This window comes from Paramormyrops kingsleyae, chromosome 18, assembly GCF_048594095.1.
Source record: "Paramormyrops kingsleyae isolate MSU_618 chromosome 18, PKINGS_0.4, whole genome shotgun sequence".
In the NCBI taxonomy this organism is placed as follows: domain Eukaryota; kingdom Metazoa; phylum Chordata; class Actinopteri; order Osteoglossiformes; family Mormyridae; genus Paramormyrops; species Paramormyrops kingsleyae.
In genome coordinates, this window is record NC_132814.1 from 5,866,436 (window position 1) to 5,883,623 (window position 17,188).

General features: G+C 41.9%; 1 protein-coding gene across 1 annotated transcript in view; it reads left to right on the forward strand.

The window, feature by feature from the left end:
* The window catches only part of LOC111852908 (fibroblast growth factor 11-like), a 29,073-nt gene extending 13,137 nt beyond the window's left edge, over window positions 1-15,936 (forward strand). The window contains exons 2-5 of the mRNA XM_023829282.2: window positions 645-755; window positions 1,950-2,053; window positions 9,997-10,195; window positions 10,958-15,936. Of these exons, the coding sequence (XP_023685050.1) occupies window positions 645-755; window positions 1,950-2,053; window positions 9,997-10,195; window positions 10,958-11,085 (542 nt within the window). The 3' untranslated portion in view covers window positions 11,086-15,936. The remainder of the gene's footprint in view (window positions 1-644; window positions 756-1,949; window positions 2,054-9,996; window positions 10,196-10,957) is intronic.
* Window positions 15,937-17,188: the final 1,252 nt, after the last annotated feature.

The following is a 17,188-nucleotide window of genomic DNA, read 5'->3' on the forward strand; positions in this document are numbered from 1 at the left end:
GCTGGTACAGACAGAGTCTAAGCAGGGGTCTTACAGGAGTCAAAGGAGTATTTCTCTCTGTTGTACTTAGCAGACTCCTGAGCAGAATCCTGATGCTCGATCCCGATTCATCCTTAAACTTGATAGTGTCCCTACAGTGACAGCATCTCTGACAATCCTCCCAGTCTTTATCATGTTCCTCCTCCACGATAAGTGTCCTGTTCGTAGCTGGCCCTGGACGTGAGCTAGCCCTGTGGGTTTCTCCTGCCACCTTGAACAAAATTTATGTGTCCTTAGACCAGGGACACAAACTCCAGGGAACTCATATTAACAGCTTTTTGGCTGCTGAGTAAACAAAAGACATTCTCTAAATGAATGAAGCTGGCAAGCAGAACCCTATTCATAAAACATTCAAACTTCTTTTTGCTCCTCCTGCATACTGTGGGTAACCCTGGGAGGCTTTGCTCACCATATATCTGTCAAGATTACAGCCCTGTTGGCCGACAGAATTCCTGTCTTTCGATTTCTCTGGCTACAATGACATTGATGATAGCACCAATCAGTGGTGAGGAACTGCTGGAGGATTGCTTCACTTACAATGGGGCAACTATGAGCTGGGATATCTTCAGAAGCAACGTTTTTAACTGATGCCCTTCCTTCTCCAGAACCCCAGCTCAAAGGCATCGTGACTCGTCTCTACTGCCAGTATGGCTTTTACCTCCAGATGCTACCTGATGGCACGATGGATGGCACACGGGACGAGAGTAGCTGCTTCTGTAAGTCTGTTTCCCTGCTTGTCTGTGGGTGTTTTTCAATATGCATACTTGACTGTACTTGAATTCTCATGTACCCATTTTGCATCATATTCAATTGCTGAAGTACAATTCCAACACTCAAAAACAGAAGTACAGAGGACAATAAAAAATCCCCGAATATTGTTCTTACCCAGGCTCAAATATCAAGGATACATTGGTTGCATCCTAACCAAAAGAGACCAATCCCATGCTCCTCAAGTTTATTATATGGAGGCAAGTCAGCAAGACTGGTCTTGTCAAGATCAAAGTATGGTCTTTACATGCTTGGAAAGACCCAGTGTCTCAGGCTGTCAGTTTGTCCATATGTCTGCCTCTCTCAGGGTCAATACTCTTTAAAACAGATATACAGGCACTAAATGGGCACCCAACTGGAGATATATCAACAAGGCAGTGAATGATCGTAAGAGATTATTTCTGTAATGGTGCAGTTAAATGCAGTACTAAGAAAGACATTTATCATTGTCTGTTATGGGTATAATATACTGTATTGTACTGTAATATAATTTACTGTAATTGTGGATTGTGTGTTTTGAGACCTAAATACTTTTAGTTTTTATACATTTATCTAACAGAATGGAGCACAGATATGGAGAGTCTTAAGCTACTAGCTAGTTCCATATTATGTCATCTACTGCTAGATCACAACCATTTTGGGCATGACAGTGTGTGATGCCCCCTTCATATTTATGCCCGTGTAAAGCTTTAAATATGTGTTTGCCATTGTCCCACTAATTACCTTAAAGCTGGGTGACAAATGGGCCTCTCTGTGTCTGTCTGTCCATGTTTCTCTCTCTCTGTCTCAAAGTCCCCTTCAAATCAGTTTAATTCAGTTCAGTTCAACAGTGTTGAAGGCAGAGAGTGGCACCAAACTGTATTCAGAGGTGTTCTGCACTAATAAGCTCCATAATACAAAGAGAGGCAGTAAAAACAGAGGCCTCTTAATCCAGCCAAATCAACCCCTGTGTCATGACAGGCAATTAGATCAATCAAATATTTGTTCTCAGACCTGTAGTCCAAAGATCAACATAATACATACTGCATACTACATAATACATACTGCATACTACATGCTACATAATACATGCTGCATGCTACGTACTACATAACACATACTACATACTTCTTGCTTTCTGGCTTTCTTTTTCTTCTTGGCAGCACAGTTCAACGTGATTCCTGTGGGCCTGAGGATTGTGGCCATCCAGGGTACCAAGACAGGACTGTACCTGGCTATGAATGGTGAAGGCTACCTCTACACCTCAGTAAGTCCCCAAGCAGGGGTGTACCTGCCCATGAACAGTGAGGACTAGCTATCCCAGCTGGTGAACCATGTGATCATCTGAACTGGGGGCAGACAGACACAGTCAAACTTAAAGCTGTCTGATACCAAAATGTCCTCAAGCGGTTCAACATCACTGCAGTCTGCTTACAACAGTATTCACACACAAGGGTACTGCACATGCATACTTAGCACCTGTACAAAAAAACTAAACACTAGACACCTTAAGGGTCAGTGGGCATGATCCCTGGGGAGATTTTTTTCCCCATTTAAGGCAGGTGTATGCACTTTTTTTCAAGCCAGTTCAGCTAACAGAATGACTAATAATCTGTAAATCATTTCTGAAAAACATACAGAAGTGAGGACACACAACATCATTATTATTATTATTATTTTTATCTTGAAATCACAACTTATTTTATTCTTTTATTGATCTCAACATTATAAAAGTTATCTGGAGATCACAAGAAAATGAATTCATGATATCGTGATAACAAAAGGTGTTATCTCAAGATCGCAACAATTTTTATATTGAGGTCATGTGAGAAATACACTCACCTAAAGGATTATTAGGAACACCTGTTCAATTTCTCATTAATGCAATTATCTAATCCACCAATCACATGGCAGTTGCTTCAATGCATTTAGGGGTGTGGTCCTGGTCAAGACAATCTCCTGAACTCCAAACTGAATGTCAGAATGGGAAAGAAAGGTGATTTAAGCAATTTTGAGCGTGGCATGGTTGTTGGTGCCTGACGGGCCGGTCTGAGTATTTCACAATCTGCTGGGAGGATTGCTTCACTTACAATGGGGCAACTATTTCTAGGGTTTACAAAGAATGGTTTGCAAAGGGAAAAACATCCAGTATGCGGCAGTCCTGTGGGCGAAAATGCCTTGTTGATGCTAGAGGTCAGAGGAGAATGGGCCGACTGATTCAAGCTGATAGAAGAGCAATTTTGACTGAAATAACCACTCGTTACAACCGAGGTATGCAGCAAAGCATTTGTGAAGCCACAACACGCACAACCTTGAGGCGGATGGGCTACAACAGCAGAAGACCCCACCGGGTACCACTCATCTCCACTACAAATAGGAAAAAGAGGCTACAATTTGCACGAGCTCACCAAAATTGGACAGTTGAAGACTGGAAAAATGTTGCCTGGTCTGATGAGTCTCGATTTCTGTTGAGACATTCAAATGGTAGAGTCAGAATTTGGCGTAAACAGAATGAGAACATGGATCCATCATGCCTTGTTACCACTGTGCAGGCTGGTGGTGGTGGTGTAATGGTGTGGTGGATGTTTTCTTGGCACACTTTAGGCCCCTTAGTGCCAATTGGGCATCGTTTAAATGCCACGGCCTACCTGAGCATTGTTTCTGACCATGTCCATCCCATTATGACCACCATGTACCCATCCTCTGATGGCTACTTCCAGCAGGATAATGCACCATGTCACAAAGCTCGAATCATTTCAAATTGGTTTCTTGAACATGACAATGAGTTCACTGTACTAAAATGGCCCCCACAGTCACCAGATCTCAACCCAATAGAGCATCTTTGGGATGTGGTGGAACGGGAGCTTCGTGCCCTGGATGTGCATCCCACAAATGTCCATCAACTGCAAGATGCTATCCTATCAATATGGGCCAACATTTCTAAAGAATGCTTTCAGCACCTTGTTGAATTAATGCCACGTAGAATTAAGGCAGTTCTGAAGGCGAAAGGGGGTCAAACACCGTATTAGTATGGTGTTCCTAATAATCCTTTAGGTGAGTGTACGTTGTGATCTCAAGATAACGGGAAGAAAAAGACAATGAAGTGTGACCGCTCTGGACTTCCTTAAAAACATGATTGTTGAGCTTATTTTAAAAGGCACTAACACATATGCACACCCAACACCTGCACAACAAACACATTTTGTATCACAAAGTGGGGAAAAAGCTCTTCACCCCAATCTGCTGACCAGGATGGGGGGACAGAGAGAAGGAGAACAATGACAGACAAGTATAAGGTTTTGGAGGAGAGGAACCGAGGCCTTAAACCTGCAAAATTAAGTGTGACTTGAATAAAGCTATTTTGGACTAAATTAAGCTGCTGTTTATACTTAAATTTCACCTGCTGTGACACATATGAGTAACACCATTTATGTAATCCCGAATGGAATGGAAATGCGAGAGGAAGACAGATTAAAATGTAAGGGTTTTTCTCCCTGCAATTAGGAATATTTGTGGTTCTGTAGTTTAGTGTACGCAACTTTTATGCATTCCTCACTATCAAGTTGCCGAGCTCCAATTTAACTTCATATCTCGAAACCCTCTGCCAGGTGGCTTTCCGCAAACTCCAGGTGTGACTTACCCAGAAGATCTGTGCGGTACAGAAGATAAGATTGTTCTCTGGAGTGTTTCCCATTTTAGCTAATGAGCCTCCAAACCATGTTGTGACCTCTTTGCAAATATCATTGATGAATATCCATTTGCTCATTTTGTAGGATGGTCTAATCTTGGCAGTGTCGTGAATGTGTGACCCTTTTCCATTTCCATTGCACTTCTGGAAGGGCTTATAGCTTTCAAAGGTTATAACCTTCTCCCATCCTTCTGATGAACACTTTATTTCAAAATTCCCGAAAGCAATCAGTGGGCTTTGCAATGGCTTTGTGGGCAACTTGCATGTTCTACCTGTGTCACGCGTGTTTCCTCTCTGTGCTCCAAATTCCTTCTGCAGTCCAAAGACGTGCAGTTATGCGAAGTGACATCTAAATTCTCTAAATTCCCATGGTGTGTGAATGCGCGTGATATCTCATCCAGAATGGTCTCCTGCCTTGTACTTGTATTACATAAGCAGCTGGAAAATGCATGGATGGGTGAACTGATTACAGTGACTCTGTACTGAATAAAAGGTTATCAAAGACGGATGTATGTACAGATAGATGGATGTTTTAAGTTGTAAGACCTTAAACATTCAATAACATTTATTCTCCATTCATGCACCGAAACTCAGGTGATGCCATTTCGGTGCCATATCTCACGATATTGTAAGACACATGGCACAGTTCAGGTTCATACAGATTATTATTCTCAATATATTTTTTAAAAATGTAAATATTTTGATTTCACCTTGCCTTTAAATATAAGATACTTTGAATTAGCTGCATAGTACACCACACTGTAGGGGACTGCATCTACTCACCATCCAGTGCAGAAATGTGGTCATTCTGAATCACTAATGGTCATCAGGGCATCATAAGATACACCTACAGTAATTCGTTTTTGGACTGAGGGAAGAAAGCACTCTATAGACAAAAAACCAGAGATGGGAAAGAAATCCAGAACACTGTGAGTGTGAGGTTACAGTGCCGTCCCATCACACCACCCTTGGTCAACTCAAGTCTTTTACTCATAAGCAAGGGCTGTAAAGGGGAGGGAAAGTCAAGATGATTCCATGGGCCCTGAGTGACAAAGGCCTTGAAAAGTTCAGAACAAAATGTGATTAGTCTGGGTTGGGGGCCGAATATGATACGCTTTCATTGGGGCCCAAAATCTCTAGCGGCATCCCTGCCAATAAGTTCCCCCAAAGCCAGCTCTCCCAGAGAACAGCCAGCTCACCCAACAAACAGGTACCTCACGTCACATGTTTCGGACAACCTCATTGGTGCATATTAAACCGAACGTGACGGTAAACAAAGCGCTGTCGCAAATGTGATTTGTCGCGTCACAGGGAAGGGCAAGTGTGGTGCGGTCTGGCTATCTACGAGCAGGCTGCGAATGTGGCTCTGTGTTAAAAATAGGGCCAGGCCCATTCTGACCCAGTTTATATGACTGAGTGCTGTGTGGAAACCCCCTTGTGGGAAGTGTGTGTGTGTGTGTGTGGGGGGGGAGACAGTGAACACAGCAGGACCGCTGTTTAGTCATTTACCACAGAGCAAGGCAGACTTGACTCCTGTTTAATTGTTTTTTTAACCTACATTCGTGGTCATTCTGTGCATCTCACTGTCACAGTGAAGAATAAGTGTGATCAACAGAAATGGAAACAGAGAGGATAAAGACCAGACATTCATCCAGGAAATGATCATAGACATTATGGTTTACTGCTGTGGCACTGTTATTACATTCCTCTCTGCTTATTATTTCGGTAATATCACGGCACCTTTGATATTATGACTGTAGTCTTTTAACCTTTGCTGGTCAACATCCGCTAGCTTTTGCACACACATACATTTCCACAGCAGCTGCCAGCAGAAGAAGCTACATACTGAAGTTAAACTAGCCAGGAGAAAGGGCCCTACAAATATGGGGTGTATGACAGTATGAAGAAGATGGAGGTTTAGGTCTGACATCATTGACAGGTCTAGGTGTGAGAGCATTGTGTTTCCTATCCACAATTTAAAAAAATAATAATTCTTCACCCTTTCTCACTGCGACTATGTGATGGATGAAGATAGAAATGGTGTTACCAAAATTACAGTCACCTGATGACATTCAAAAGTGGCTCTCATAGATGGAGGACCTGTCATGTTATGGAGTTAGCAAAGGCATAACGTACGAGTGCAGAGATAGATGGCGTCATTACTGAGGCCCTACACGCCCATGCATGCATGCTACCATTTCAACAACGGGCATAAAAGCTGGTTTAGCAGCATGTTTCCTGACTTTCGTCTTGTTTAAATAAGACTGAGCACTTTAGCTACTTTACTGACTGTGAACGACTGACTAACACATGAAGTAATCCATGTTTACAGGTATAAGCCACACGTCCCACACCTGAAGTGCAAAACCAAATTCTGCATATGCATGTGTTCTCCAACCTAAAAGATCTTTCAGCTATTTGATTCACTTCAATTCTATTTAATAAAATCTAATTAAACACCCTTCCCCAGGGCACTTCTCACATACAGTGGATGCAAAAATTTTTACACACCCTCATTGGAATCGCAGGCTTTCGTGATGAAGAGCCAGAAATTAAGACAAATGATGTAATTTTTCCATTTTCCAACCTTAATGTGTCCTAGCATTGAACAAAATTTAAAAAAATATATTATAGCACCCTGGTTGCATAATTATGCACCCCCAGATAATACAGGTGGAAACATCTTTGCCATTTATAGTGCATAAAATTTTAAAAGAAGGATGGCATAATTTTGCAAAGTGTAGGTGTGTAAACTCATCAATGTGCATGTACGACCACCACAAACACGCGAGGTACCACTCAGATTTTGCACCCTGTGAATGGCTATCGTACTGGGCCCCCAACCAGACCAATCCAGTTCTGTTCCAAGCCTCCATTTTGTCATTCTGCTCCACAGCCCAGATGTGCACAATGTAGGAGATTGTTGTCACGTACAAGGAGTAACCACAGCCTTCCAGAAATTCCTGCAACTCCTCTAATGCTGCCGTAGGCCACTGTGCTCCTTGTCTTGCCACCAACTTTGGCAGGTTGTTCTAGTCTTGGAAACGTTTCTATGATGCCCCGTTTTTCTCCACTTATTGAAGACAGTCTTCACTGAACTCCATGGTCCATCCACTGCCTTTGACATTCCTTTGCACCCCTTTCAACAGTAAGATCCTGTAGCTCTGTTCTCCATGGTTATCCCAGTAGGATGCGATTACAGAAAAAAAATCAAGGAAGCCATACAGAAACAGCTGATGTATTTTTTTTTAAATCAGAATTTCATTGATGGTAGGTTCATGCTACTTGCCATAGGAGATTATTCTTTGATTTATGGCTTTATACAACAAAAATGCTGTATGTATCAAGCATCGTACAATATGCAAACAGTATGGCTGCCTTTGTGCTTGCAAAATTATTCTGCGGCATTTGAGTTTGGCCTCTTTTCTCTGGATCTCTGAACCAGAACCACATATGCCCCATTTTCTTACAGTGGCCAGCCAACATTGAGGGGTGATTCGACACACTGACCCAACAACACACTGAGAAAACGTGTGTGACACACTGACTGAACAGCAGACTGGATCAAAGGGAGGCATATTTTACCATAAGGCCTGTGCAATCACAGACACAACCTACAGTCACTCGTTACTCATTACAGAAGTCATTACTCAAACACTACAGCTACAAGTACATGAACACAAACATGCCTTGATTTGGTATTTCTTCTCATATTTGTTATGAGCCTGCAATTTATAATTTTAAGATACAGGAATAAGATCTGACGAGGACTGATGGGGTTGCCATTGCAATAACTGACAGTCATTCTGAATGCAGGTTATAGGTGAGGGGTGGCACGGTGGTGTAGCGGTTAGCACTGTTGCCTCAGGACCAAGGTGAGTCTATAGCTGCCACCTAGGGTGCCTTCCCAGCATGCTTCACTCCTGCCCTGCTGGTGTGAGTCCCATGTAAAGCAGGGTTCCCCACCTGCTCAGACACACCTACTAAGCCTGACATTTGGCAGGTGTTTGAGCAGGGAAATCTGCAAACTGTCTTGCAGACTGGCTGTCCTGGACCAGAATTGGGGAACCCTGACATAAAGGATTAGGGTGCTAATGAGCTTCATGGCTTCATGCAATTCTGTAGGACTATGACATGCTCTAATACTGCAAGGCAGTGCAGAAATTCTGTGGAGTGCTATAACATTGTAAAGTATAAAAATAGCAACATTATAGTAGAGTTCTCTAACAGAATTCTCTTACACTGCGGGGCAGTAGAGCACTGTAATACTATGGCATCAGGTCAAACTCACCTTAACAGTCTCCATGGAACATTTAAGTTCCTGCTTTTTGCTGCAGTTATTTCATTGGGTAAAATGTTGCAGACTGAAATGGAAGGAAGGACCTTCCTGTTGCTACTTCTTTCAGTATGTTTTAAACTCAGGTATGGTGACTCATATTAAGTTATGCTAAGTAATAGATCTGAACATTAGAAAGGGTTGAGACATTTATCCTATCAAGGGGAAGATATGAGGAGAAGGGTGGTCCAGTGAGATCCGCATGACAAACAGTTCTCAATCGCTTCAGGATTCTGAACACGATAGCTGCAAATTGCTTCTTCCTCCTTTTGTGGGAATTAATTTTGGCGGCTCGGCACATAGGGCAAATTGTCAGGCCTTGGCCAATGAGTCTTAAGTAACAGGAAGCCAGAGGTTTTTTTTATAAAGTCTCTTTGGCTTTTAGACGTAAAGAACAATCTTATAGCTAGCTTACTTTCTGTATATCATCATAGAATTGTGCTATTCGTATCTCTATATCTAACACAGAGTATACCGCTGCCATACTGTCTGTGTTTTTATTGCCGCGTACTTCTGGTCTGCGTTCTGTATATCTATAACCATAGTCTACATCTGTCTGTAAATCGCCATAGCGAATTTCCCCAGTAGGCTGGTCTTGTGAGGGCCAAATGCCCCCCCCCCCCCCCAATGCATTAAATAGCCCATGGCACTATATAGCCCGTATATTCATGATTGGTAAAATATACCAAGGAAGACCTCACCCCCTCCCCCAGTTTGCTGCAAAATATAAAATTGGGGCCACTTGACAGCAAATTCCCAGGCTGCTTTTTGTAGCCCCCTGACTGCCCTACTTTCTCTATAACCATCGCCATAGTATCTAACCACAATAGTGTACTGCTGGCCTGCTGTTTGAATGTTTGTATATTAAACATACAGCATTAATGAACAAGACACATGATCCTGGAGGTCATGGTGAGCATAGGCTCTGTGGTATTTGAAGGGAGTAATTCAGGTCCAGAGAATAAATGTCCAGACCAAGATTTTGTTTCAACCAACCAGTTGAGTATAAAGAGTCCCAGTTACACAGTATTCAACTAGTTGGTTGAAATAAGATCTTGGTCTGGACTTTTACTCTCTGGACCTGGACTACCTACCTCTGTTCAACCCTGATTTGATCCTAAATATGGGTTGGCGTTAGAGGAATTGAATTTCTCATACATGTGTTTTTTGTGTGTGTCTCTGCCAGGAACACTTCACATCTGAGTGCAAGTTCAAGGAGAGTGTGTTTGAGAACTACTACATCACCTACTCATCAATGCTGTATCGTCAGACCCAGTCTGGCCGGGCCTGGTATATCGGCATCAACAAGGACGGCCAGGTCATGAAAGGAAATCGGGTCAAAAAGTCCAAGCGTGCCGGCCATTTTGTCCCCAAAGTCATTGATGGTATGTCCTGTATTGAATCCTAACCCAGCCCACATCAAATATCTCTACTGCACCTCTGTATATAACCACTGACGTTCTCCATAGAGGGTACTTAAACTGTAATGTCTTCCAATATTGCAATTATACATATATAACTATTGTTTATTGCTTCAGTAAATTTCCAGCTGTATTAAGGTAAAGTAATGACACATTTTCACTGTCAGCTGCTTGAGCCGTACCCGAGCCATATCCATGCTGAACATGGCCGAAAGCCTGACCAAACCAAGCTGGTTGTGTCACCACCATCAAAATGGTTGAAATCATGCTCTATATATTATTCATTATTAGGAGTATCGCAAAAATAAATTTATGCATTCCCAGTGACTTGAAACTTTCCTACTTCAAAAATTACTATAGAACACCTGAATGGAGTGCCATGCAAATTTATGCAAGCGAATGCTAATGACGCTATCATTTGATGCTAACATAACTCGGCGATTCTCTCGGATGTGCTAGTGGAAATTAGCACATAGTAAATCATGATGTGCACTGTCTGAACAATAAATAACCGCCTCTTTGGTTTTATACCACCAAGCCTACCCTTCTGCAGTGGAAAATCAAAGAGAGCTGGAACCGTGCTGTAACTAGTTTCTTTTTGTGGTGCAGGTCAGACAGGGCCTGGTTCCTATGCCAGTGGAAAAGCACCATTATTCAGTGGCAGTGGAGGAAAGAATAAGAAGTCAACAAATAACTTAAGGTTCCTCTCCCCTCCTTCCCCTACAGTGGCAATGTACAATGAACCCTCACTACATGAACTGCCTGAGCAGTGCCCCCCCGGTAAGACAGCCAAGACCCTGGACTCCTCTGCCCCGAACGGCAGGAGAGAGCCCCCCATCGCTGATGCCTCTTAGCCCCAGAAGCTCTAGGTTGGAGGCCCTAACCAGGAACACCTCACGGTCACAGTAACTCTGGGAGCTGTCAGTGTCCCAGCATGCTCTGAAGGGTCCTAGTCCAGTGACCACGCAGAGGAGCAGAAGGAGGAACTGGGACAGAATCCACAAGCCTGCAAAAAATACAAGAGGCTGTCATGATCCAGCCAGCTGGCCAGGTGACCATAGATTCAGCAGTTGATTTCATTTTTTTTTATCATCATACTACCCTATAGCACCTTCAAATCTAACCAACACACTCTGAATTTGTTCATTACTCTTCGCAACATAAAAACCAGTCAAAGAGATTCCCCCTCTCTAGTCCTTGGTGCTAACTGGGTATTTTACCAACCTTTTTGTATTAAGAGGTTGTATTTATCTCAGCTGATACTACCTTTCATTCGTGTTTTATTTAATCTTTTCTCTTGCCAGCAAACAATATGTCAAGTCATTGAGGTGGCATAGCTGGCATCACTCTGGTTTCATGCCCCGAAGAGGGGTCTAAGCCTCTAGGAATTGCATCATCTGGGTCATTACATTCGCCTGGACTAGCTGAATGGGGCCCAGGTTCAGCATGCAGGTGAGACCTGCAACAGGCCAGTTTAAGGTCGGAGATTCACTCGCAAGTGCGAAAAGCCCAATACGCCGGGTAAAAGGAGCAGGCATGTACCCAGTGCCCACTGAAGCCTGGGGAGGTCTTCGAAAACCAAAGTGATAATTGGGGTTAGCAATTATCGCATGAGGCAGCTGTGCTCTCGCCTCACAGCTTTTCTTTTTCAATGGAAGTAATGCAATAATTCAGCTTTCTTACAGAAATGGGCTAGTATTCTGAGCCGGTGACTTTTCTAAAACATAGAACACCCCCCCACCCCTCCCCGGAGTCTGATCTGGGGATTGGCTCAACCTGCCTGAGGGTTAGCCACTGATGGACCTAGATATGCAGAGCCGTCTGTCTTCCAGCGTGAATGGGCAGGCTGATCTGAAGGCTGCTCTGAGGGAGCCAGATACACGGGACCCCTCTGTCCTCCATGGCAACTGGTCGCTCAGATCTGAAGAAATCCTGCATGGGAATGGGTTTGCTGGTGCAATTCTGTATAAGGACAGCTCTTCCTTTTTATAGGTACATTGTCTGACCCTGGATCAGTAGATCATGGTGATTAAGTTTGGATTGAGTCAATATAATCTGATGCTTAAATGAGGTACTAAAGCAAGATTATAGCTATGACATTGTAAGGATTCACAGGCCTCTTTCCTTCTTATTGTCTTATGGTTTGTTTTTTTTATAATTCTGTCCTTCTCTTTTGCACTCTAAATATTCTTTTTACTTCCCGGTGTCCCCATTTGTAGTGTTTTGTCAGTTGACTTAAACCATAACGTCCCATTTATCAACATGACAGGAAATATCAGGTCTTGCCAAAACATATTCATTTATTAAAAACCCATATATTCCTTTTATATTTTATTAATCACATTATACTACATTACATATTATTTATACTTATCTCTCTCTTTCTCTCATACACACACGCACACACACACAGAAACATGACTTTATGACCTTCATTCATTTTCATTTGTGACATTTTACTGACATCACATAGTAGGAATTGAATGGCACAGCAATAAGACGTGTTTATAACGACAGGGCAGAACGTTTTTTTAAAAATCAAGGAACAATAAAAAAGTAGGAATTTATATGTGAGAAAAGGAAGCCATTAATAAAGGGGATGAAAGCCATATTTATTCAAGGAGAAAAGGCATGATGATGACGATGATGATGATGATGATGATGACGATGATGACGATGACGATGACGACGATGATGATGATGATGATGATGATGATGATGATGATGATGACGATGATGATGACGTCGACAATAGTAATTCTCCATGGCTTAGTGGGTAGCACCAGCTCCATTTTCCTCCCACAGGCCGAAGACATGCAGTTAAGTGAACTGGAATCTCTAAACTGCTCTTAATTTGTGCGTGTGTGTGCGCGTGTGTTTGTGTCTGTCGGTCCTCCACTGGACAAGCATCCCATCCATGGCTGCCCCTGCCTCATTTTTACTAATAGCGACTCCCAGCTCACTGTGACCCAGCACCCAATGGAAAATGCTCTTCACTCCTTCACTCTGCCTTTTCTCACTCTCCCTTCCTGTCCATCTCCATCTCTGCAGGCCGCACAGAGACACACACTGTATACGTCCATTTCAGCTGCTGATCACCACGGCTAATGTGTGTTTCATAATCGTTACATTTTACATTCAAGATTATAATCTATATATCAATACATGTAACACATATGAAAATACTACAGTTACTGACACTTTTAAAATAATCATCTAACACAATGTAGAATATAAACAAAATGCCACATTTGCACTGCCACAATATGTAATTATTACATGAAACTGACAAAAATGCGTGTATTTTCAGTGTTAGACATTTGTTGACAGTTTCAGAACTGTATTACTTCATATACAATTTAATTTATATCATTAATTTTACTTCATCCATCTTTACTGGACTTCTGCTGATTTCTCAGAAGAGATCATGAGGACCATCCAAATCTGATTCCAAGTCTGTGATGTGAAGCAAATATGGCATAAACTGTCATTCACACCAGATTCTGACTGAAGCGGATTAAGTTGTCCCAAACTGTTCAGAGGAATGGAACTATTTATACTACAAAGACAAAAAGGGGTTCACTGACTCATTGACAAGCCTGATTGTACGCTCCCACTCCCTGATCCAGTCATTTTTCTGTAATGTACAATGATAGACTCCATTTTCAATGACACGTTTGAGACTCTCATCCTCTTGATCTAATCCGAACCCTCATGAAAAATGACCTGGTGTCGTCACAGCGACGCACCCCTTGGTGTCCGGCACTGGAAAGTAAGTCCTTGCTGCTGGGTGCCCAGGGATGAACTGCTGGCTTTCAGAGAACATCACTGGGGCGCAATCTAATATTGAGGTCTGCCATTCCAGTGGGCTGTTTGTTATTCTAAAAATATTTGCTGCTTATTTATTCATTCAGGGAATCTCGATCACTGATGCGCTGATGGTTAACTCAGTTGCCATATCTGAGGAACACGAAGCATTGGCTGCTGGCAGTTGCCAACCTTTTTTTTTACTGTGTTTAGGAATTGATCAGAAACACTGGATAATGGTCCATGTTCAGAACTTCATCCAGCATCGTCCATCATGCTTGTTAACCTTTCAATGTGTTTGCTGGTATGTGTCCATAGGAGACCATGCATGAGAGAAAAGGTCAGTGTGATAGTGTGTGTTTGTGTTTGTGCCAATAAAAGCAGTAGTCCATCAATGAGACTACATAATCATTAGTAACAGCAATAGTGTACAGACCAATGGCAGTGTCAAGAGCAATAGCGCAGCACCGAGTCTGCAGAATGACTACAAAGAGCAATAATGCAGCCAAAACAAAATGCTAACAGCAATAATTATATACAGAAACAGCAACGATAACGAATGTCTGTGTGAGTGATAATTAAAATACAAATATGTCTAACAAGAGTTACATAGGGCTTTGTAAGGATGTGCCGGCCATGTAGAATTGTGTAGAGGTGAATAAAATTGTACGATATGCCCCTTCTGATCACCAGAGCTAGGCTGCTCAAATAAGTCCTGGAGGTGAGCCTAGTGCAAATATTCTGAAATGACCTGATCCACTCCTTAAAAAAGAAAACTCTGACATCACCATAAATACATGGGTTTGGGTTTGATACAACATCCTGGCATTAATCCAGACTTTGTTTCTTTTCCTGAAATTTGGCATCAGTTCAACTAACATGATTCTTTTTTTAAAAAATTATATATAATTTAATATACAGTAACACACAAAAGTTTGGACACGCCAAGCCACCTACAAAGGAGAGGGATAGTGTCGCATCACGTGACCTGGTCACCTGACCTAAACACAGTAGAAATAGTTTTGGAGGAGTCTGACCAGAGAGTGAAGGAAAAGCAGTCAATGAGAGCTCAGCATATGTGTGGAACCTCCTTCAGGACGGCTGGAAAAGCATCCCAGGAGGCCACCTCACGGAACTGGGATAGAGGAGACAGTCGGGTCAACCAGTCCCTGGAGCAATTGGGGTTAAGTGCCTTGCTCAAGGGCCCAGTGGTGGGATCACTGTGCAGACCCAGGGATTTCAACCAGCAACCTTCTGAGTCCCAACCCACAGAGCTGCCCTGCCCCAACAAATAATTTTTTTATATATTTTTCATTAGCGCATAATTCCATACATGTTATTCATAGTTTTGATGTCTTTATAATTATTCTGAAATGTAGAGAATAGTACAAAAAAACCTTTCCATGAGTAGGTGTGCCCAAACTTTTGATTGGTATTGTACATGTTTCTACTTTCGCATGGAGTCTGTATTTTATCTGTTCAAATGTAGCATTCTGGTATCTGCTGGCTTTATTTTAATTATCTCAAATCAGCTGATGAATCCAGCCCTCTAGTTTTTTTTTTCTTTGGGAGCCTTTTGCATTATAGTTGATTGTGACCTAATCAGGGCTCCTCTGGTTCAATAGAAATATTGAATTGTACCTTTGTGTTTATGCATTGTCACTGATGCCATATGCTCATGGTATATCTTTGTTGAAATGTACTGCTTCACATCATAGGTTACTAATGTAAGGTGGTCTTTCTCAGAAGGAAATGTTCATGGTGGAATGGTTTGATTTGTAATAACTGCTGGAAAGAAACTCAGGATTTTTGCTCCATGTGTTTTTTGAAGAACCAATGAAAACCTTTTCCTGTGTTCTAATTTTAAAATGATTTTGACTAAAATCTTTGATTTTGAAAAGCTGTGATTACTTTTACTCCAAGATAGACAATATATTGAGAAACATGAATACCTGCACACATATTCACAATGTGGCTCAAAGATTATCCTCATGTCCAAAGGTGGACATTTGCTGTTAGTCGCTGCTGCCCATGTTCTGTTGTTCTCATGTCAGGGTGTAACTCTTGGTTGGCATGTTGGACACCCGGAGCTGACGGTCATGTGAGAACACTACTGCTTCACAGGACAGGAAAGGCTGCTGAATGACAGGTAAATGCCACATGTGACTGGAAGAGAGACATCATCAAGTGTGACAGTCCACTTGTTCCCGGACCATCTAATTAATCCCTGCCAAATTCTGCTGAAGTTAATATGCTTTATTAGACAAAGAGAGAGTCTTTGATTTGATTGTCTGGTGTTATTCATTCCTCAAATATATAACTGACCTCAAGAAGCTATGATCACATACCTGTCTTCTAGAAACCTTTAGACACCAGTCCTCATTACATGGGCTTATTTTTACATACATTACATCCCATCATTACAAACCTGTCTTTTTCTCTTGTGTCTGGACATGAGAGGTAACCATGAGATGAACGTTTTACACAGCAATTCACTACTCCAGAAGCTCAAATGATTTCGGCTCTCATAAAACGTCTTTCAAAAACAAAGGAAAAAAAACCTTCCTTTTTATTTCACTTGCATTAAAAAAAATTAATAGAACACAAAAAAATCATATTCAAGGTGGTTTGCAGATTAAGGGAATGAGGTATTTCCTGTTATCTATAGAAAGGAATGAAGAAAGAAGGCGTAGAAGCGGGGCACAGAGCTGGGAGTGTGGGAACCAAGCAAGTAATTAGATACAGAAAGAGCAAAAGTGCTTAAATTTGTGCATTAGAGCACATGGTGTGTGAGGACTCATACAGTGAAGGAGTGATGCCAGCATTAAGCCGTAATAAATAAAACAAATATATTTGTATGATTCTAACCCCAGTAGACTGATAGATCTCTAGTCACACAAGGCTGGCTGTGTTCAGTTTTAGTTTGGTTATGTTTATTTTTACAAAGTGCACTTCCCAACATATTGGCCCCAAGGCACGTAAGACAGATTTAAAAACAACTAACAATGGATGTGAACAAAACAGCAGTTATGGCGTGATGGAAGTGAAAATCTCAGTAGAAGAATACAAAATGGAGTGTGTGTGAGTACGAGAGAGAGAGACCATGTATATATCACAATCTGATAAAACCTGATATTTTGACTTTGTGGG